Source organism: Thalassophryne amazonica, chromosome 7, assembly GCF_902500255.1.
Source record: "Thalassophryne amazonica chromosome 7, fThaAma1.1, whole genome shotgun sequence".
Lineage (NCBI taxonomy): Eukaryota > Metazoa > Chordata > Actinopteri > Batrachoidiformes > Batrachoididae > Thalassophryne > Thalassophryne amazonica.
This window is the reverse complement of record NC_047109.1, coordinates 81,630,830-81,655,115: the sequence shown is the minus strand read 5'-3', so window position 1 is coordinate 81,655,115 and position 24,286 is coordinate 81,630,830. Positions and strand designations below refer to the sequence as shown.

Below are 24,286 nucleotides of genomic sequence, written 5' to 3'. Positions count from 1 at the left end.
TTTCCTGCTTTTAAACTCAGATAAAACTGAAGTTATTGTACTTGGCCCCACAAATCTTAGAAACATGGTGTCTATCAGGTTGTCCTAAAAGTTCCCTGAAAAGCCTTCAGTTAATTCAAAATGCTGCAGCTAGAGTACTGACAGGGACTAGAAGGAGAGAGCATATCTCACCCATATTGGCCTCTCTTCATTGGCTTCCTGTTAATTCTAGAATAGAATTTAAAATTCTTCTTCTTATAAGGTTTTGAATAATCAGGTCCCATCTTATCTTAGGGACCTCATAGTACCATATCACCCCAATAGAGCGCTTCGCTCTCAGACTGCAGGCTTACTTGTAGTTCCTAGGGTTTGTAAGAGTAGAATGGGAGGCAGAGCCTTCAGCTTTCAGGCTCCTCTCCTGTGGAACCAGCTCCCAGTTCAGATCAGGGAGACAGACACCATCTCTACTTTTAAGATTAGGCTTAAAACTTTCCTTTTTGCTAAAGCTTATAGTTAGGGCTGGATCAGTTGACCCTGAACCATCCCTTAGTTATGCTGCTATAGACTTAGACTGCTGGGGGGTTCTCATGATGCACTGAGTGTTTCTTTCTCCTTTTGCTCTGTATGCACCACTCTGCATTTAATCATTAGTGATTGATCTCTGCTCCCCTCCACAGCATGTCTTTTTCCTGGTTCTCTCCCTCAGCCCCAACCAGTCCCAGCAGAAGACTGCCCCTCCCTCCCTGAACCTGGTTCTGCTGGAGGTTTCTTCCTGTTAAAAGGGAGTTTTTCCCTTCCCACTGTCGCCAAGTGCTTGCTCACAGGGGGTCGTTTTGACCGTTGGGGTTTTTACATAATTATTGTATGGCCTTGCCTTACAATATAAAGCCCCTTGGGGCAACTGTTCGTTGTGATTTGGCGCTATATAAATAAAATTGATTGATTGATTGAAGTTCACATGTCAAACAGAAGACTTTTTCAAAACATGTTACACAGGCATGTAAGAGCCAAATAAAGAAAAATGCTTAAAATGGCAGAGGGTCAAGAGGGCCCTGGTTGGGGTCTAGGGAGCTTTGCTGAAGGGTTTTAGTCATGCTAATGCTCCTCAAAACCATTTTCTGTAGTGAATTTATAAGGAGAGATGAGGATGATGGGAGGATGGAGGGAGCTGTTTATCCAGCTGTTTACAAGCTGGACAAAATCTATCTTCATATGCCAACAACTTTTGTGAGAGGGTCATCTCCAGAACTGGAGAGATAGTCACAAAGAACAGACTCAAGCCTAACACTGCTGAAATGTTGTTGTTAACAAAAACCTTTGAAACCCCCAAATCCCCTTCTTTCTATACAACTATGGTCATAACAGTTCCTGCACATGCATTTCACAATTTATATCTCTATTGCACACAGACATTAACCAGACAGGTGTAAGGAAAAAAGTCAATTATTTATTTACCACATGCTGATGAGTGCAAAGGTAATGAGCAGTCCAAACAGACAGGAGCACAAGATGAGTCAGCAGCAACACCAGGGCAAGCAGACGTGAACAACGCAGGAAAACTAAATTGACAGGAACACAAAGAACCAGAAAAACCCAGCAACTGGAGACCACACTGTGACAAACTTAAGTAGTGACACAAAGATGAGCGCAGGTGGTGTAATTGGGAATGTGAAACAGTTGTGAGGGAGAACCAGTGACAGAGACACGCCTACAAGCACACACACAGGGGCTGACAGAGACCGAGTGGGGTGAGTTGAACCTAAACCACACCATAAAAAATAATCAAACTAAAGAGGGAACCATAAAGTAACTAAGTACAAAACCAAGGAAGAAAGGCAGAAAACTAAAGTGGAACTCAAGAATGGCTAAACTGTGTAAAACAGGAAAACAACATGACTAAGAGGTAAGACACAGACAGGGTACAGACCACAACAGATTTTATCTGATGTGCAAACAACCAGGTTGTGCCTGTTTGATGAATACAAATTATTTATTTTTGTACTTATGCATATGTAGAAACACAACGCTTGCTCTGCGTTGTATTTCTGATGTGACTCCTCCCACTCGCTTCACTCAGAATACAAACTCATGACCTCCAGCATGGGAGGTGGATGATCTGACCAGTCGGCTAAAACCCGGGGTCTGGCTGAGTGACCAGAGCATCCTTTGGCTGTTTGGCCCATTGACTACTGCATGCACAGCAATGCCTGCTGGCCTCCATCACACACATACTAAGTGTGTATGACTTTTCTACACACAGATTGGGAACTGAGGCTCCAGAATATTTTAAAACTTAGTGAAAAATGACCTTTTACCATGTTTTCTCAGAAATTAGATTTTCTGACCTTTAATTTCCTATGTATTATATGATGTTAAGGCAAATCATGAAATATTCAGCTGAACAATTATTATGTACTTCAATATTGAACTAACTGCTGAGAGAGGCTCCGGTGACCCTGTGACCCTTAATTAGAGTAAGTGTGCATTGATAACGGATGGATGGATGGTGAACTAAATATTTCTGTATTTAAATAACAAACAGAATCATTTCTATTTAAAACAAGAGTAGAATCAAGTCATTTCTTAGAAACCTGAAGTTTTTTTTTTCATGTATCACATTGGTGACAGTAGGGAGTTTTTTGTTAGAAACTTTAAAATTGTTAAACAGGTGGATCATTGATCCCTTTAGTGTCATGGAAAGTGTCGGCCCGCAGTATGTAAATCAGCGGACTGCAGTGCAGTGATCTCCTGTCTTCTCTTTCCCGTTCCAGTGTCACAAAAGTTTCAGATATAACATACGAGACTTGACTTGGTTTTGTTTCTAAAACAGAAGTAGATTATGTCTTAAATGCGCGCGCTCATCGGCTGCATCATGTGTTAACAATCATTAATTACTGCTTTTTCCAAAATCTTCAGTCAAAGGGAAATTCGATCTCCAATGTTGGTCTCGGCTGACTCCTGATGGAGGTGTCTAATTTGACCTCTTAACTCAACCCCGTCTCATCTGTGAGTCGTATTTTATATCTTGACTTGAGGATCACTTGATCCCCTGTTCTGTGTATTTTTACATGCAGCTACATGTGGCCTTTCTGCTCCAAAACGCCTCTCAGCCTCATGACGTAACCACTAATCCGTGTTGGCACACTTGATGGCCGTACTTGGCTCAGTGTGACTGCAGTTTAGCCAGAGTTAGACTTTTCCTAATCTACTGTTAACAAGAACAAGCTAAAAAATTCGATTTTTTTTCTTTTTTCCCCATTTTTTCTTTTTAGTCATGTTTCGTGGTTTTCCAGGCACACAGTTGTGCTATAATCTAAAGTTATTGTGATATAGTTTATTGCTGGTATTCTGTTTCAGTGCAAATTGCAGTTTATTTCACACCTGTGTATGATATCAGCTATTCCCTAGAGAAGCTGACTGTGATGTGTACTTGCACAGGAGTGTTGCAGGTTTATGTCTAGTGCACGTGTACATTCCGTGACGGGAGCATGAAATGAAAAGTGATACAGAGGGATCTGAGGGGGTAGGGTTAGTAATAGTAAGATAAAAGTTTTTTGGGAGGTGATAATGTAGTAGTTAAAGCCTTGGGCTTGAGACCAGAGGATCCTTGGTTCGAATCCCAGCCTGACTGGAAAATCACTAAGGGCCCTTGGGCAAGGTCCTTAATCCCCTAGTTGCTCCCGCTGTGTAGTGAGCGCCTTGTATGACAGCACCTTCACATCGGGGTGAATGTGAGGCATTATTTGTAAAGTGCTTTGAGCGTCTGATGCAGATGGAAAAGCGCTATATAAATGCAGTCCATATACCATTTAAAAAAACCCCCGTCACGAAAATGTTACTCATGTCATGACGGGGGCATGAAAAAAACTTGTGAGACTGGGTTGGAATATACATTTACCACTGGCGTTGTAGTACTCAAGACCACTTGTCAAAGGTCTCAACATCATCTCGTAGTCAACTGCATTTTTACTGGGGCTTGTCTTGGTGCCAGACACAGACAACACTCGATTTTATTTCTAGACCAGTCATGATTGCTTGCTTGCTTGCTTGGCTGGTTGTGTGACATCCAGGACCTGGGGAGGTTAAGTAGTATGATGAATGCAGTGATGTGAGGCACCAGTGCGTGCTCCTACACCTGACTTAACTTAGTCAAGAAGACAAGAGTGGGGATATCAGATGAAGTGTCTTGTCCAAGAACACAGATAGGTAGGTAGCATGACCAGGAATCGAACCCACATCTACATTTTGAAAGCCCAGATCCTTATCGTACTGAAGTACTGACTCTGCACTGCCTGTGTTGGCACTACTTGTTAAATTAATTCAATTCAGTCTGAGTTTTTATCCTCTGATTTTACAGCTTTGCTTCAAAATCTAAAGATTTCTCTAAAACATGAGCTGCTTCAGTGTCTGGAGCCTCTCATAAAAGATAATTAAAGTGTTCTTTATGTCTTTTTCTGTTCTCTTTCTCCCAGTGCTGATGGTGTGTATGAGGTATCGTTCTATTCTAATGCAGTGGTGTCCTACGATGGCAGTATCTTCTGGTTGCCTCCAGCTATTTATAAATCAGCCTGTAAGATCGAAGTGAAGCACTTCCCATTTGACCAGCAGAACTGCACGCTGCGTTTCCGCTCCTGGACTTACGATCGCACTGAAATTGACCTGGTGCTCCGAGCTGATGTGGCCAGCATGGATGACTTCACGCCCAGCGGCGAGTGGGACATCATTGCCCTTCCCGGCCGACGAAACGAGAATCCGGCTGATCCTGCTTACGTGGACATCACATATGACTTCATCATCCGTAGGAAACCTCTTTTTTACACCATTAACCTCATCATTCCATGTGTCCTCATCACCTCTCTGGCCATTCTGGTGTTCTACCTTCCTTCTGACTGCGGAGAGAAGATGACGCTGTGCATCTCTGTGCTGCTGGCGCTCACTGTGTTCCTGTTGCTTATCTCCAAAATCGTTCCACCTACATCGCTAGATGTTCCCCTCGTTGGGAAGTACCTGATGTTCACCATGGTTCTGGTCACCTTCTCTATCGTCACCAGTGTTTGTGTTCTCAACGTGCACCACCGTTCGCCCACCACGCATACCATGCCCCCCTGGGTCAAGCTGGTGTTTCTGAACAAGCTTCCCGCCCTTCTCTTCATGCGGCAGCCCAGGAATAGCTGTGAACGCCAGCGGCTGCGACAAAGGAGGAGGGCCCAGGAGCAAAAGGAAGGGGGCCGGAGCAGGGAGGCTGGGGCTTTGATGGTCAGCCTTGGGTTGGGTGGTGGTGAGGGGAACGGAGGAGGAACCTCCACAGGGGTGTTCAGCAAGGAGGACGGTGACCCTTGTACCTGTTACGTGAATCGGGCATCCGTCAAACAGTTCGGAGGTGATCTTGGGGGTGCAGGAGGAGGGTCCATGGACGGGCTGAACAGAGCGAGGGAGGGACATGAGGCGAGCTCAGGAAACTTGCCACGGGGGAAGCAGGCTGCAGGAGGTCCCGGACTGACACAGGCTTTGCTGGCACAAGCCTGTCCGGGCTTTGAGGATGCTGTGGAAGGAGTACGTTTCATCGCCAACCACATGAAGAGCGAGGATGATGACCAGAGTGTGAGTATTACACTGTCTCACAGTATTTGTGTTGTCTGTTATCAATGTCTTGGCACATTTTCCGCAGTAGAACATCGTACCGTATTTGAGCAGCACAAATCTTACAGGGTCACATCAGATAAGTTGCCTTGCAGCGGCATCGCTCAAGTCTGCCATTTGAGACGCATGGCAGACTACACCAGAGTGTAAGTGAAGGAGACAGCTCTGGTGACGCAGTGATAGCTCTCTGAATATTCAGCACAGATGTGTAATTATAGCAGCTGCATGACACAAGTACACAAGAGGAGTACAACTGACAAAGAGAAGCCAAGTGAGGGATGGCGCTTCTCTTCCTCGAGACGTTACGACCAGTGTTGCCACAGTTACTTTGAAAAAGTAATCCAATTACTGATTACTGATTACTCCTTGAAAAAGTAACTTAGTTACTTTACTGATTACTCAATTGTAAAAGTAACTAAGTTAGATTACTTGTTACTTTTTTAGTTACTTTTCCCAGCTGCCGACAACAACCCTCTGTCTGTTTTGCCAAAACGTACTTTATAGTCACCCTTTCTTGACTTCAATGAAAATAAATACTTGTTTTATAAAAAGTAAAATAAAGACCTCTTTCTTGACCTCATATTTAACTGTTGACAGCACTGTAACAGTAAAACTTGCAATTTCGAACCTACATTGTTTATAAATGTAACTATTAAATTCATTCTAGCATTTTTCTAACATTTAAATTCTCTCTAAATATTTTACTTGTCGAAATTAATATTATTTTAAGTAGTATTAGTAGTTGTAGTAAAAAAAGGCTTTAAAACTGGACCTTTAATCTAGGGGTGTTGTGAGGGGGCACATCCCTCCCCCACGCCCCCATTCCATCTGGATTCGCCCCTGCTTTGGCGTTTGAGCACAAAGAATGGATAACATTTATTTATGCAGAAAACGTGACCAGATTTACAGGTAAGAAAGTTTTATTGTGTTTTCACATCATGTGGTCCTCAGAAAGACAGTTTAGGTGCATTTGAGTGGAAAATAGTGTTAGTTGTTGACGCGTCGCGGAGGATCAGCTGTTTTAACGTGCAGATACGGAGCGGCTCAGCTCAGCTCTAAATAAAGGAGGAAAAAAAGTATAAAAATGTCTTTGTAAAGCTCAGTGCAGGTGTGCTGATCACCGTGCTTTAAGAGGAGACGACGAGTCGAGCAGCTGCAAAAAACCGTGGATGAAAAGCTCACAGCTCACGTTCAGTCGAACCCCGACCTCCTGCCCACAGACCAAGTTTAATGCTGCTATCGACCCACAATGAAAAATAATAGTAACGCACAGTGACACGGAGAAGTAACTTTAATCTGATTACTGATTTGGAAAGATTAACGCGTTAGATTACTCGTTACTAAAAAAAGTGGTCAGATTAGAGTAATGCGTTACTAAGTAACGCGTTACTAAGTAACTAAGTAAGTAACTAAGTTACTAAGTAACGCGTTACCGACATCACTGGTTACGACACACTAAAGCCGTTCACCTGAATGGAAAAACTGGCCGAGGCATGAACAGTAATGTGTAATTCTGTCGGCCATCGCCCTCTTCTCCCATCACCATGATGACTGCTGTAAAATCCTCCCACTTACGAGGCTCATTAGCCCCTCCCCTCTGCTCCTCCTCTCCAAGTCATCACTGAGCTGTAGTGTCGGTGCATTATCCCTTTATCAATTTCTCATCTCTGTTGCTCTTTGTGTTTACCACAGGATATCATCATCGCCGACACATTCACCCTTTGTAACTCACAGGGGTCTCTGTGCACATGAACGGTTTACCCAAAAGTAAAACAGGCACCTGAAAACATGATAATGAGTCATTAGTAACGGCTCATTATGTTGTAGAAAATCTTTAAAAATTATGTAAAATTGACCCCTCCGTCTCAGTTTCGAAATTGATGATAAACCAAAAAAGTATGTGGAAGAACAGAGGATTTTACATTTTTCAGAATGGTTGTTTCAGGAACACAACAAGCCAGCTTTAAAGATTGCCTTTTGTGAGGTTGATCAATAATGTAAACTGTAAGTGCAGAAAGATTTAGAATTATTGGACAAACTGGATAAAGTTGTGATATATGGCAGATTGAGGTCTCTAATCCTGATCGTGGCCGGTAGGTTTTTCACGTCTACCTGCTCTACTCACACCTGCTCCATTAACACTTGTGTCTCTTGGTGCAACACTGTTGTTATAAACAGATTTTTGCATGCACGCGTACACGTACACACACACACACACACACACACACACACACACACACACACACACACACACACACACACACACACACACACACACACACACACACATTCACTGTGATATCAGATAACCTGGTTGAATGATTTGAAGAAACCAATTAACTTAATCCATTTAAGTTCACTTAACTCAAATACATCAAGCATGAAAATTATTTGAATATCATACAATTAACGTGATTTAGTTGTGTAACGCTAAACTCATATGACATAATGTGCATTTGTGATTAGCACTGTTGCCTCACAACAAGAAGGCCGCGAGTTAGAACACCTTTCATTGTGGACTTTGCATGTTCTCCACGTGTTTGTGTGGGTTTCCTCCAGGTGTTCTGGTGTTGTTCTTCCCCACCCCCCCCCCCCCCCACACTTCCAAAACTATGCAGGTGGGCAGTAATGTACTGAGGACAAAGCCAGAGCAGGTTTTCCCTTCAACTAATCACCTCAGGTGGTTTTGCGGACAAGCTCCTCCCTTCATCTTAAACCTGATCACCTGTGAAACTAGCTGCTGAAGTGATCAGCAGCAAAGAAAACTGGCACCAGCTCGGCCCTTCATGCCCACCAGTGCTCTAAACTGACCTCAGGTTTGAATGGGTTTATCCTGTGATGAACTGGCAGCCTGTCCAGGGTGTTCCCCAGGTTCCCGGTGTCGCAGACCCAACAATCCCCCTAAAACTGGTCCCCCCGATGACGCGATTCACTGATTATCACCTCATTTCTGCTTCAAACTGCACTCCAGTCATCATCTGTCTCAGTGACAGATATCTGAAGCTTTTGTACAGCAGCTGTACTGTGCGTTGGACATTTCAAAGTGTCATGGAATTTTGCCTCGTTTCTGCTTAAAACTGACTTTAGAATGATTTAAGGTTAATAATAATCCCATTAATCCATTTGATTGCTTTGGGTGAAGACACTCCATCTCAGTCCTGCTACTGTGGTCTGAAATGACACCTGTGCAGATGCAAAAGGCAGACCGATTTTTAGGGGCGGACCGTTCAGTGTGCGACACTGGCTCTTGCTCAGTGGCCACTAGGATAAGCTCTCGTGACCCTTTGGCAACATTATGTGGGGTTATGGATGTTTTATGGTCTGGGAAGCTGATGATTTAGAAGATAGTGAGGCAAGCTTGTGACCAGGAGATGCTTGCTTCGATTTCCCGTCAGTTAGGAAAATCACAACAGTCCCTCGGCAGGGTCCGTAATCTGCAAGTTGATCAGGGGTGCCATTGACCTCTGTGTGTGTGTGTGTGTGTGTGTGTGTGTGTGTGTGTGTGTGTGTGTGTGTGTGTGTGTGTGTGTGTGTGTGTGTGTGTGTGTGTGTGTGTGTGTGTGTGTGTGTGTGTGTGGCATCAATGCAAAATGCTTTGACTACATCTGATTGACAAGTGCTATCGAAATGAAATCCATTAAATTCGAGGTTTTATGTGCAGATGATCTTTTCCATCATAAATTTTTGTTAAGACATTTGATTTTTGTTCATTGTCTTACTTACTTACAGGTCATATTTCATGCTACACCTATTCCCAGCTGATCATACACAGGAATCAACCCACAAACCTTTCACTCTGCATAAAATCTGTTTTACTACTTGAGCCTCAGTCATCAAAGTCACTACTTCAGTTTTGCTGTGATAATTTTATTTGGCAAATGAATGACATTCAAGGATTTGTAGCTGTCAATGCTGTTTATTTAACACCACCAATTTTCTCTTTAAACCTACTCTGATTTATTTTTAAATGTTAATTCTCTTTTTGTTGTTGTTTGTTAGCCTCGTGGAAAGAGACGGTTGTTTTGGCCATGCCTGTCTCTGTCCGTTTGCCCGTGACATCTTCAAAATGCAAAGAGCAACATCGTCCAAAATTAGTGGATAAATTCAGTAAACCATCCTCTCACAACACAGGTCATATCAAGGACAAAGGTCAAGGTCAAATCAGAGGTCATCATCAATAATTAGTTAATGACCATATGGTCAGCAACTAGATGAAATACTGAAATGAAGTTTTCTGCTCCTTTTAAGCTAAAAGATGTATTTAACATATATCTACCAGGTTGATTGAACTTCATTAGAATAATTTTGCATGATTGCAGTATTTGATTTATCTATTCAAATAGGTAGGTTCTAACCTTACCAACCCCCCTGAGTTTTTGAGGAAGAAACCTCAAGCAGACCAGACTCAGAGGAGGAACCCACTGCTTAGGCCATTCTAACAAATAACAGACAAGATAGACAAAACAACAAAAAAAGAATGAATAGGGTACAAATGGCATCATCAAGACAGTGAAAGTCCTTTTGGCTGCTCCCTTATTTTCACTTGGGGTTTCTACAGCAAATCGGAGGTACATCTGCATGTTGAATGAAAGTCAATAATTATATTGTAACAATGAAGTCCAAGACCTCCAGTGATATTAGTCGGTGTTGCTCCGATTTATAACATTGTCTGCATGGCAGTATGAACAGCAAAATTGGCTAAAAGTGCTGAATCTACTTAACAAACAGAATTTTCAGTTTTCAAGTGGCATTTTTCTTTACAAATGAAAAAAATTACATATTTACAAATACAGATTTATTTGTAAAACCCACCACATGTTTCAGTAAGTTGTGTGTGCAGCCAACCACTCACGTCAGGAAACTAAATTACCTATAATTCATTGTGGCGTCTATCTAAATGCTAAAACCTTCAAAATTTGTGCATTATGTTAAAACTAAAACATATAGCTGATATTTTCACTTGATGAAACTACAGACGTGACGTTAATTTAAATAAGTTGTCTGGAATTTGTTTGTTTAAAATGTTAACCATAAGTCAAAACTGTATGCCTGTGAATAACTTGAGTGATATGCTGGCAAGTCTGTATGGTGTGAAGAGAAATTATTATTTTTTCCTCTCTCTTCCTTTCTCTTTGGCAGCCAGCTCCCCTCTCCTCTCCTCTGCTTGCAGAGGATAGAGCTGCACCTCTCATAGCTGTCTGTCTGCTACGAAATATGTAACAGGCAGGTACTAAAACGTTTGATTTCAGACTTCACAAATGTTTTTATCTGTTAAGCTTTTTTCACTATGCCCGCAAAACATGTTAGTGGTTTAAAAATGATCTGACCTAAAAATGATCTGAGCTAAATTTATTGGAAGCTAATTGGTCCGCTGATGGTTTTCAAAGTTATCTGAAAAGCTAATACGCAAATGAAAATATTAGCTTCAATAATTAGCAGTTAGCAGATTAGTGGAACTGTGCCCACCACTGAAGGGTACTAATGTGATCACTGACAGCTAATCCTATTCTTCACTAAAAAACCCAGAAATTAGATATATTGAGGCTGAGACCTGTTCTGTTGTCAATAACGCAAATTAAAACAAGTTGCAAGATGGTTCAGCTGTTACGTTTAGTAGTACATGAACCTAAAAATGCAGACAAGGAAACCACACAGTGAAGTGAAAAGAAAAAAAAATTATCAGTGAGATGAAGCAGTCCAGGGATGGAGTCCAAAACAGTCAGATGACAGAAGGCAAGTATGTCTGTGGCAGGAGTGATAGGAAGGAACACAGCGAGAGCGAGGAAATATAATAATGGGGGAGAACAAGGACACAGGGTGTGAGGAAAAATAACACAGCAATGCCATAACAGTGGTGAACAACTTAAATAGAGACACTAAGACAAATAGATGAGTGACAGGTGGTGTGATTGGAATGTGGAACTGCTGTGAGGGAGCACAGGTGAGAAGGACATGCCTACAAACACGCATCAAACACGACAACAGACAAAGTGCAGACAGGGACCCACAACAAAAATCTGAGTGAGTGTATGAAGACAAACATTAAATAACGTCAACCTAAAACTGTGAAATGACAACTAAAGGAGCAGTCAGACACAACTAAAATATATAAAGTGACCAACAACATTTAACAGACAGGCCACCAGACAGGGACAAGGGGTGGAACACCACATCAACTACTCACATATGTCGGTAACACAAAAGGGAAAACAGGTGAGTCTTTAGAATAGACTTGAAAAAATCCAGAGAATCAGACTGTTTTATCGCCATAAGAAGTTTCTTCCACAGAACAGGAGCTCTTTAAGAGGACGCTCTGTGGCCTGCTGACTTCTTTTTAACCTTAAGGACACAAAGTTATCCTGCATCCTGAGAATGCAGAACACAGGCCAGTGCATAAGCAGCCAGGCAGGGAGGTACTAGTCCATGGATGATTTTGCACGTTAGCAAAACCTTAAAATCGGACCTCGCAGGGACAGGAAGCAGGTAAAGAGAGGCCAAATTCGGGGTGATGTGGTAAAACTTTCTGCTTCTAGTTGAAGTTCTAACAGCAGCATTTTGAACCAGTTGGAGACCTCTAATGCTGGACTGCAGTAAACCAGAAAATAGGACATTCTACAACTTTCTGTATATATTCATATTTTTCCATTTTCTTGAGAAACAGTGATGCTACTTCCAGGGTGCTGGCCCTGTCTGGGCCAGAGGTAGCAGCAGGATAGCAGTACAAGAGAATAATTATACTTATTTTTTTATTTCTTCACCCCATCCCTTCACCTTTTTTGCCTGCAGGTGAGCGAAGACTGGAAGTATGTTGCCATGGTCATCGATCGACTTTTCCTGTGGATCTTTGTATTTGTGTGCGTGTTTGGAACAATGGGCATGTTTATGCAGCCGCTCTTCCAGAATTACACAGTCAAAACCATCACCAGCACGCCAGGCTGACCGAACCTGGGCCACCAACAAACTGATGGACAGCTCCCCCAACCAATCAGCACAGCAAAACAAGGCCAGATTGGGGGGCGGTGTTTGGGTATAACTGTAACCAAGACTGAAACTCAGCAGCAATCACACCCATTACCTTTCTAGTAATGTCTTTTGCAAAGAACATGTATTTCTTGTAAGAAGGAAGAAAAGAACACTATCATACTGCAGTTTTCTGTCCAGACCTCCCCTTTCTGGTAAACACTCCCGCTCTCCTCTCAAGCCTGTCAGAGGATGCTCTGAATTACTCCTACGAGAAAATGACTCCCGCTAGCTGACTCCGCTCCCCAGAAGCTGACTGCTTCCTCATCGACACCTGACTTTGCCTGCTTTCTACTGTGATGCTACTCATTCACGACTGCTGCAAGCGGGAGTTAATGAGAATGGGAAGGGAAGTTACTAATGTTTATTTTTCAAAATTCCACAGCAGTAATGAGCTCAATCAGTATATTTTATCCTGGCGATAGTGGCTTATCACAGTGCAGCATTTATTATCAAGATTTTGCTATGGGGTAGACAGAAGCGTCACTGTGATTGTACAGATCAAAGAATGTGACATAAATTGTACTACGCAGCCTGTGACACCAACACAACGTGCACCCGCAGTAGATTGTGGAGTCACTGAATAATAGACAAAAATGGAACCAGGTTTCATTGCTGGATGAAAGTCAGAGGGAGAGAAGTGTAGATTTTGCACAGGAAAGATTCTGGTGTTTGTGCACGGTAAAAGCGACGTACAGCAGCCGTTTGTGCCAGAGTGCACGCCTGCAGGCAGACGAGCATCTAGCTCCTGAGAAACAGCGGTCTGAGCCAAGACGGCGGACAGAACCTTTTGCACCAAAATGGATCATTATTCCACGTCCCCAAAGATCAGCCTCGCAAGTAGAAACGTGAATCCACCTGTCAGTGGACGGACGAGTGCTACATCATGCAAATCGAGCTATTGTGTGTATTAATGTGTAATTACACAATTGTTTATTTGCTGTCATTATGGTCATATCAGAGTAAGACAGTGTCTCACCTGTTTGTCATTATTTTGTCTCCTCTGTGTGCAATGTTATGTGCACACAAAGTTCCTTCCTGCAGTGAATTAGTTGTGCATCTTTGTGTATGTGTACGTACGGGCGCGTTATACCCAAAAACACTATCACTTCCATCAGATGCACTGCTCAGCCTGTATGTCTCCTTCATCCCTTTGAGCCATCTACAGGACAGCAACCACTCCAGTTCTCTCTCTGTCAGGTCACCTGTGAACAAATACAATACATACACTCAACAAAAATATAAACGCAACACTTTTGTTTTTGCTCCCATTTTGTATGAGATGAACTCAAAGATCTAAAACTTTTTCCACATACACAATATCACCATTTCCCTCAAATATTGTTCACAAACCAGTCTAAATCTGTGATAGTGAGCACTTCTCCTTTGCTGAGATAATCCATCCCACCTCACAGGTGTGCCATATCAAGATGCTGATTAGACACCATGATTAGTGCACAGGTGTGCCTTAGACTGCCCACAATAAAAGGCCACTCTGAAAGGTGCAGTTTTATCACACAGCACAATGCCACAGATGTCGCAAGATTTGAGGGAGCGTGCAATTGGCATGCTGACAGCAGGAATGTCAACCAGAGCTGTTGCTCGTGTATTGAATGTTCATTTCTCTACCATAAGCCGTCTCCAAAGACGTTTCAGAGAATTTGGCAGTACATCCAACCAGCCTCACAACTGCAGACCATGTGTAACCACACCAGCCCAGGACCTCCACATCCAGCATATTCACCTCCAAGATTGTCTGAGACCAGCCAATTGGACAGCTGCTGGAACAATCGGTTTGCATAACCAAAGAATTTCTGCACAAACTGTCAGAAACCATCTCAGGGAAGCTCATCTGCATGCTCGTCATCCTCATCGGGGTCTCGACCTGACTCCAGTTCGTCGTCGTAACCGACTTGAGTGGGCAAATGCTCACATTTGCTGGCGTTTGGCACGTCGGAGAGGTGTTCTCTTCACGGATGATGCGAAGGAGATGTGTTGCACTGCATGAGGCAAATGGTGGTCCCACCAGATACTGACTGGTATCCCCCCCCAGTAAAACAAAACTGCACCTTTCAGAGTGGCCTTTTATTGTGGGCAGTCTAAGGCACACCTGTGCACTAATCATGGTGTCTAATCAGCATCTTGGTATGGCACACCTGTGAGGTGGGATGGATTATCTCAGCAAAGGAGAAGTGCTCACTATCACAGATTTAGACTGGTTTGTGAACAATATTTGAGGGAAATGGTGATATTGTGTATGTGGAAAAAGTTTTAGATCTTTGAGTTCATCTCATACAAAATGGGAGCAAAACCAAAAGTGTTGCGTTTATATTTTTGTTGAGTATATATTTTTTGCATTTGATCAATCAATCAATTTTTTTTTATATAGCGCCAAATCACAACAAACAGCTGCCCCAAGGCGCTCTATATTGCAAGGCAAGGCCATACAACAATTATGTAAAACCCCAACGGTCAAAACGACCCCCTGTGAGCAAGCACTTGGCTACAGTGGGAAGGAAAAACTCCCTTTTAACAGGAAGAAACCTCCAGCAGAACCAGGCTCAGGGAGGGGCAGTCTTCTGCTGGGACTGGTTGGGGCTGAGGGAGAGAACCAGGAAAAAGACATGCTGTGGAGGGGAGCAGAGATCGATCACTAGTGATTAAATGCAGAGTGGTGCATACAGAGCAAAAAGAGAAAGAAACAGTGCATCATAGGAACCCCCCAGCAGTCTACGTCTATAGCAGCATAACTAAGGGATGGTTTAGGGTCATCTGATCCAGCCCTAACTATAAGCTTTAGCAAAAAGGAAAGTTTTAAGCCTAATCTTAAAAGTAGAGAGGGTGTCTGTCTCCCTGATCTGAATTGGGAGCTGGTTCCACAGGAGAGGAGCCTGAAAGCTGAAGGCTCTGCCTCCCATTCTACTCTTACAAACCCTAGGAACTACAAGTAAGCCTGCAGTCTGAGAGCGAAGCGCTCTATTGGGGTGATATGGTACTACGAGGTCCCTAAGATAAGATGGGACCTGATTATTCAAAACCTTATAAGTAAGAAGAAGAATTTTAAATTCTATTCTAGAATTAACAGGAAGCCAATGAAGAGAGGCCAATATGGGTGAGATATGCTCTCTCCTTCTAGTCCCCGTTAGTACTCTAGCTGCAGCATTTTGAATTAACTGAATGAAAATTTGATCCAACTGGAAAAACTAAAATTTCCTCAATATGTCCAATTAAGGCAGGTTTTGTCTCAAATTTCCATGGCCGAAAGCCTTTTCATGCACACATAGAGTGGGGATGGAATTAAATGGTTCAAATACGATGGAGAAAATAATAACAGGGCAGCAGAGCAAGATGGGAAAATAAATCGGAAAACCATCTTTGATATAGTGACAGTGGAGAAGGACAGAATGAAGTGACCACAGCTCAGACAGTGAGGGTGAACTGTTACTGGTGCTGCAGTGGGGTTCAATCAATCAATCAGTTTTATTTATATAGCGCCAAATCACAACAAACAGTTGCCCCAAGGTGCTTTATATTGTAAGGCAAGGCCATACAATAATTACGTAAAAACCCCAACGGTCAAAACGACCCCCTGTGAGCAAGCACTTGGCGACAGTCCCTAAGATAAGATGGGACCTGATTATTCAAAACCTTATAAGTAAGAAGAAGAATTTTAAATTCTATTCTAGAATTAACAGGAAGCCAATGAAGAGAGGCCAATATTGGTGAGATATGCTCTCTCCTTCTAGTCCCCGTTAGTACTCTAGCTGCAGCATTTTGAATTAACTGAAGGCTTTTCAGGGAACTTTTAGGACAACCTGATAATAATGAATTACAATAGTCCAGCCTAGAGGAAATAAATGCATGAATTAGTTTTTCAGCATCACTCTGAGACAAGACCTTTCTAATTTTAGAGATATTGCGTAAATGCAAAAAAGCAGTCCTACATATTTGTTTAATATGCGCATTGAATGACATATCCTGATCAAAAATGACTCCAAGATTTCTCACAGTATTACTAGAGGTCAGGGTAATGCCATCCAGAGTAAGGATCTGGTTAGACACCATGTTTCTAAGATTTGTGGGGCCAAGTACAATAACTTCAGTTTTATCTGAGTTTAAAAGCAGGAAATTAGAGGTCAGCCATGTCTTTATGTCTGTAAGACAATCCTGCAGTTTAGCTAATTGGTGTGTGTCCTCTGGCTTCATGGATAGATAAAGCTGGGTATCATCTGCGTAACAATGAAAATTTAAGCAATGCCGTCTAATAATACTGACTAAGGGAAGCATGTATAAAGTGAATAAAATTGGTCCTAGCACAGAACCTTGTGGAACTCCATAATTAACCTTAGTCTGTGAAGAAGATTCCCCATTTACATGAACAAATTGTAATCTATTAGATAAATATGATTCAAACCACCACAGCGCAGTGCCTTTAATACCTATGGCATGCTCTAATCTCTGTAATAAAATTTTATAGTCAACAGTATCAAAAGCAGCACTGAGGTCTAACAGAACAAGCACAAGAAAGAGTCTAACCAAATACCGGCATCACTGAAAGCAGCCAAAGATAACGATATGTCTTTGGGATGGTTATGAGTAATTTTTTTTCTAATAGTTAAAATTTTATTAGCAAAGAAAGTCATGAAGTCATTACTAGTTAAAGTTAAAGGAATACTCGGCTCAATAGAGCTCTGACTCTTTGTCAGCCTGGCTACAGTGCTGAAAAGAAACCTGGGGTTGTTCTTATTTTCTTCAATTAGTGATGAGTAGTAAGATGTCCTAGCTTTACGGAGGGCTTTTTTTATAGAGCAACAGACTCTTTTTCCAGGCTAAGTGAAGATCTTCTAAATTAGTGAGATGCCATTTCCTCTCCAACTTACAGGTTATCTGCTTTAAGCTGCGAGTTTGTGAGTTATACCATGGAGTCAGGCACTTCTGATTTAAAGCTCTCTTTTTCAGAGGAGCTACAGCATCCAAAGTTGTCTTCAATGAGGATGTAAAACTATTGATGAGACACTCTATCTCACTTACAGGGTTTAGGTAGCTACTCTGCACTGTGTTGGTATATGGCATTAGAGAATATAAAGAAGGAATCATATCCTTAAACCTAGTTACAGCGCTTTCTGAAAGACTTCTAGTGTAATGAAACTTATTCCCCACTGCTGGGTAGTCCATCAGAGTAAATGTAAATGTTATTAAGAAATGATCAGACAGAAGGGAGTTTTCAGGGAATACTGTTAAGTCTTCAATTTCCATACCATAAGTCAGAACAAGATCTAAGATATGATTAAAGTGGTGGGTGGACTTATTTACATTTTGAGCAAAGCCAATTGAGTCTAATAATAGATTAAATGCAGTGTTGAGGCTGTCATTCTCAGCATCTATGTGGATGTTAAAATCGCCCACTATAATTATCTGAGCTAAGCACTAAGTCAGACAAAAGGTCTGAAAATTCACAGAGAAACTCACAGTAACGACCAGGTGGACGATAGATAATAACAAATAAAACTGGTTTTTGGGACTTCCAATTTGGATGGACAAGACTAAGAGTCAAGCTTTCAAATGAATTAAAGCTCTGTCTGGGTTTTTGATTAATTAATAAGCTGGAATGGAAGATTGCTGCTAATCCTCCGCCTCGGCCCGTGCTACGAGCGTTCTGGCAGTTAGTGTGACTCGGGGGTGTTGACTCATTTAAACTAACATATTCATCCTGCTGTAACCAGGTTTCTGTAAGGCAGAATAAATCAATATGTTGATCAATCAATCGATCTCTGCTCCCCTCCACAGCATGTCTTCTTCCTGGTTCTCTCCCTCAGCCCCAACCAGTCCCAGCAGAAGACTGCCCCTCCCTGAGCCTGGTTCTGCTGGAGGTTTCTTCCTGTTAAAAGGGAGTTTCCCACTGTAGCCAAGTGCTTGCTCACAGGGGGTCGTTTTGACCGTTGGGGTTTTACATAATTATTGTATGGCCTTGCCTTACAATATAAAGCGCCTTGGGGCAACTGTTTGTTGTGATTTGGCGCTATATAAAAAAATTGATTGATTGATTGATTGATCAATTATTATATCATTTACTAACAGGGACTTAGAAGAGAGAGACCTAATGTTTAATAGACCACATTTAACTGTTTTAGTCTGTGGTGCAGTTGAAGGTGCTATATTATTTTTTCTTTTTGAATTTTTATGCTTAAATAGATTTTTACTGGTTATTGGTGGTCTGGGAGCAGGCACCATCTCTACGGGGATGGGGTAATGAGGGATGGCAGGGGGAGAGAAGCTGCAGAGAGGTGTGTAAGACTACAACTCTGCTTCCTGGTCCCAACCCTGGATAGTCACGGTTTGGAGGATTTAAGAAAATTGGCCAGATTTCTAGAAATGAGAGCTGCTCCATCCAAAGTGGGATGGATGCCGTCTCTCCTAACAAGACCAGGTTTTCCCCAGAAGCTTTGCCAATTATCTATGAAGCCCACCTCATTTTTTGGACACCACTCAGACAGCCAGCAATTCAAGGAGAACATGCGGCTAAACATGTCACTCCCGGTCTGATTGGGGAGGGGCCCAGAGAAAACTACAGAGTCGGACATTGGTTTTGCAAAGTTACACACCGATTCAATGTTAATTTTAGTGACCTCCGATTGGCGTAACCGGGTGTCATTACTGCCGACGTGAATTACAATCTTACCAAATTTACGCTTAGCCTTAGCCAGCAGTTTCAAATTTCCTTCAATGTCGCCTGCTCTGGCCCCCGGAAGACAATTGACTATGGTTGCTGGTGTCGCTAACTTCACATTTCTCAAAACAGAGTTGCCAATAACCAGAGTTTGATCCTCGGCAGGTGTGTCGCCGAGTGGGGAAAAACGGTTAGAAATGTGAACGGGTTGGTGGTGTACACGGGGCTTCTGTTTAGAACTACGCTTCCTCCTCACAGTCACCCAGTCGGCCTGCTTTCCCGGCTGCTCAGGATCTGCCAGAGGGAAACTAACGGCGGCTAAGCTACCTTGGTCCGCACCGACTACAGGGGCCTGGCTAGCTGTAGAATTTTCCACGGTGCGGAGCCGAGTCTCCAATTCGCCCAGCCTGGCCTCCAAAGCTACGAATAAGCTACACTTATTACAAGTACCATTACTGCTAAAGGAGGCCAAGGAATAACTAAACATTTCACACCCAGAGCAGAAAAGTGCAGGAGAGACAGGAGAAGCCGCCATGCTAAACTGGCTAAGCGCTAGTAGCTGCGCTAAGCTAGCGGATTCCTAAAAACACACAAAGTGAATAATGTGTAAATAATTTAGAGGTGATTCAGCAGAGGGAGTGCTTTAGTTAAGGCACGTGAAGATTACACTGTGAAACAAATCGTTATCTAGGTAACTAGATCAATCTAACTGCGCAGATTAAACAGCTAACAGATACAGAAAAACACCGCTGTGCTCCAGAACAGGAAGTGATACAATACAGCAGTGAGAGCCAACCACCAGTAGGTTGAATTAAGTCTACTCCTTTGGTCTGTGTGAGTTATTTGGTGGGTCTCAGTTCTGGACTTGGAGCTGTTACTCTCTGGCTCTCTCTGGAGGATGGGATTACAGGGGATCCCTGACCGATCCCCGACAAGTGTGAAAAGCCTGTCAGAGAGCTGTGAAAACTGCATGGCTCCACATGGACAGATAGCTGCTGCCCATTCTCTCTCTCTCTCTTTCTCTCTTTGACCTTTCCACGCTGCCTTTTTCCTCACTTCCTCTCTCATTATGCTCCCCAGCTTTCTCACCTCCTTCCTGACTTTATGGTCGGCTCCTGTGCACACCTTATACCAGTCCAATAAAAGCTGTGGGTTCAGCGTAATCAAAATATGGGTCTGTTTGTTTATAACTGAACGGAGTTTTATTTTGTCTCACACACTGCAGAATAGAATGATTAAAGGAAACTTTTCTTTGCTTTATGATATTAAAGTGGATCCCAGTGGGCACTGCAGAGTTGTATTGACTTTTTTTTTGGTTGAATTATGTTGCAGCATCAATCAATATGACATCGACATTGCTCCAACATAGATGTTGATAGAACATTGACATGTGGTTAGGTTCATGAATATTATATTGAACATCTCTGACCTACAGTCTACCATGATCCAATGTTAGCATTTCTAAGTTGATTTAATTTTCAAATCCAACATATTCTCTTCTTTGATTCCACACCTGACTTCAGCATAGATCAAAGTTGGATCAGAGTTGAATCTATGACATTTTTCTTGCTGGAATTAACTTCCATTCTCTTCTTTGATTCAACATCAGACTTCAGCATGGATCAAAGTTGGATCAAAGTTAAATCTATGCAATTTTGCTCACTGGGATTAACTTCCTTTGCTTCCAAATAAATCGTATACACAACTTTTTTTGTTCTCCATGTCTAGAACGTAAGGCTTTCACACAGACACGTGGAAAGTAAACTGTAATAAGGGATTTGTTGATGTCACTCGCTTCAAGTGGTTTTGTTTCTTTGACAGAAATTCAGTATGTCTGGAAAATGTCAAGTCCACAGTGCTGAAACACTGATACTGACACGACACCACTTGAGTGAGTCCGGTGGAGTAAAAAAAAAAATCCTTCTTTAAGTAGGGAACCCACCTTCAACAACACACCCAACACACTCCAACATAATTATGACACAGTATGTCCACATGCACCCCGATTCATTTGTCTCTCAGACGTGTTGTAAGTGGGTCGCAAGTGTGTTGCAATTTTTGAAAAGTACACCATGAAGAAGGCACAGTTTTACAACAGAGTCAAGACAGACAACACCGCAGTGCTCAAACAGTGGGTTTTTAATCGTCTGCACAAATCCAATATGGAGGTGGAGGCTGTTGCGTTGGTAGCCATTTTGTAGTATTATATATACATATTACTGTGACGTGGTAGAGAACAAATCAGAGAAGAAGACACAAGTGCTGTGTGAGAGAAAGTCCACGTATCACGATCCACATTCTACAACAGACAAGAAGATCATGTGAGTATATTTATTTTAGGATCATCTCTGACAAAATGAAACTACATTGTCCCACCATTCGCCCTATTGACGTAGCCCATAATCCCTTGCGCGCCAGAGTGTTTGCAGTCAAAACAACATAGAGAAATCACATTGCATTGCAAATGAACATTATATTACCAAAATGTAATTTTTTTAATGCTTTTCATCACTTTAATAAAAAACTGCATGCATGAAAACTTGCGAAAACAAATATTCCAAATAATCCATGTTTGCTATGTTTAACCTGCGTGGAATTTAATAAATGCAAACTGAATTTCAGACATTTTTATATATATTACTCTGTAACAAACTGAACAAACAGTGCTGTAAAGGACAATAAGCAGGATGTTAAAGAGCAAACTTCACTTTCCCCCAGAACGACATGAACAGGAAGCAATCGTGGCTCATAGCGATTCCTATTGAAAATAACGAAGGAACAACCCGAGCTTCTCGCATGTTTACATAAAACAAACACAATAACAACCTCTAAAACCCAGATAATATATTCACAAGAGTGTTAAACACAATATACAAAGAGTTTTATGATATAGTAACAGGCTAAAAAAGAAGTGCTTTTTTTTCCCTGGGCTTAGCCTACGCTTCAGTTTCTGCAACTGTATGAGGTGCTGCCCCCAGTGGCAAAGGGCTAGTTGACATCATCATCATCATCATCATCATCATCATCATATCCTGGGATTATTTACTGCTGCACATGCCCGACTTCTGGTTGTTGGAGGAGAGCGAGAGCCTGGGGTTGGGGTAGGCAGCAGGTGACTAGCTCCTTGTACAGAGGCCCTCCAACCAACTCGGTCCAGCGGGTCAGTGATGGCCAGATTGCTGACTTTCATGTCGGTTGTGACACAGTCAGACCAGGTCTTCTTGGGTCTTCCTCGTCCTCTTCGACCAGTCATAGCCATACTCGTGATGGTGTTGATGGCCGAATCAGCATGCATGACATGACCGTACCAGCGGTCACATCTGTTAGCCCCAGCCTGACAAGGAGCAAGTCGATGGGGACATCATCTGACGCCTTCACACCATACATCCACCTCACCATCGCTCGGTCGTTGCTCTGCAGTCGTTGCAGGTCCTCAGCATTTAGCGCTCAGGTCTTGCTTGCATTCAACAGCGCTGAGTGCACACAGGTGGTGTACAACCTCCCTCACGTCCCTGCTGCAGTATTATGACTAGTCAATCTACAGAACCACTTGAGGCAGAGCCAAAGTTCTGCAGCACAGCAGTAAAAGCCTGAAGGTCCTCCGTCTTTTTATGAAGTATGTATTTGAAGGTAAGGTGTGCTCCTTTTGGCTTATTCTATTTTATCATAGAAAATAATTGACAACATTCAAAAAAAGGAAAAAAGAAAAAGTACTGCATTGCATTGAATTGCACCAAATTTAAACATCCCATGGGCAACACGGTGGCTTGGTGGTTAACACTGTTGCCTCACAGCAAGAAGGTAATGTGATCAATTCCCACCTGTGAAGTTTGCATGTTCTCCCCGTGTTTGCGTGGGTTCCCTCCGGGTGCTCCGGTTTCCTCCCACAAGCAGACACGCAGGTTAGATGGATTGGAAATTTTAAATTTTCCATAGGTGTGCGTGTGAATGTGTTTGTCTCTACATGGCCCTCGGTCAGACTGGCATCCTGTCCAGGGTGTACCCCACCTCTCGCCCTAGGACTGTTGGGATAAGCTCCAGCCCCCGTAACCCTTAAGTGGGGTAAGCGGTTGAAGATGAGCGAGTGAGTGAATCATTCCATAATGAAAAGCATCATCCCTGCATTGTGTCGTAGCCCATTTTGCACTGTTATATGAAGGAGCGATGCACACTCCTAATTATAAGTAATTATAAAATGCAAAAACACACTAATAACTATCGTGTACAAATACAGTTTGGAATGATTGCAGTTTACATTAATTTAGAGCTCTACTGCAGGTGCCACATTGATATCCAGGCATTTTAAGATTTTTGGGATGGGTATTTATCTACTACACTGTAGCTGAAAAAGTGAACAAAAAACTGCAAACTGTCCAGCAGATTCTGCTACAATTTGCTGCCACCTGGTGTCCATGAAATATTATTCTTCATTTCAATTGGAATAAGGTGCAACCAGTTAGTTTGAGCAAAGATCATTTTTATTATTTTCGGTGGGGGAAAAACATTTCTTAGAATGTGTTACAAAATCCGCAAAGAGCAAGAGAGAACTATATTCACATATTCAACATTGACAGGTGTTGAAACTGACGGACAATAAATACACTTTGCTATGAACTTAGGACACTGCAGACAAAACACACAACCACCCAACATTTTCTGCTCAAGTGACACATCGACATGTACAGGTGTGTGCATATTTGAGTTGCATGTGAAGTCCGTAACGAGACAACCTTTGCACGTTTTCCTTCTCGCTGTAACTGAAACAGTAGTTGCCAACCCTGCTGCTGGAGATCACCTGCCCTACATGTTTTTCCATCTCTCCCTGCTCATTACTGCTAATTACATTGTTACCTCAGCCAATCGAGAGCTGTGGATGCAGCCGGTACACGCAGAATACATGCAGGGCAGGTGATCTCCAGGAATGCGGCTGCTGACCCTTGGTGTACATCTTTGGGCTGAAGGTGGGGGTGGGTGGAGGGA

General features: G+C 42.5%; 1 protein-coding gene across 1 annotated transcript in view; it reads left to right on the top strand.

Moving 5' to 3' along the window:
* Window positions 1-12,744, top strand: part of chrnb2 (cholinergic receptor, nicotinic, beta 2) — a 74,652-nt gene extending 61,908 nt beyond the window's left edge. The window contains exons 5-6 of the mRNA XM_034174782.1: window positions 4,452-5,580; window positions 12,406-12,744. Coding sequence (XP_034030673.1) covers window positions 4,452-5,580; window positions 12,406-12,558 — 1,282 coding nt within the window. The 3' untranslated portion in view covers window positions 12,559-12,744. The remainder of the gene's footprint in view (window positions 1-4,451; window positions 5,581-12,405) is intronic.
* Window positions 12,745-24,286: the final 11,542 nt, after the last annotated feature.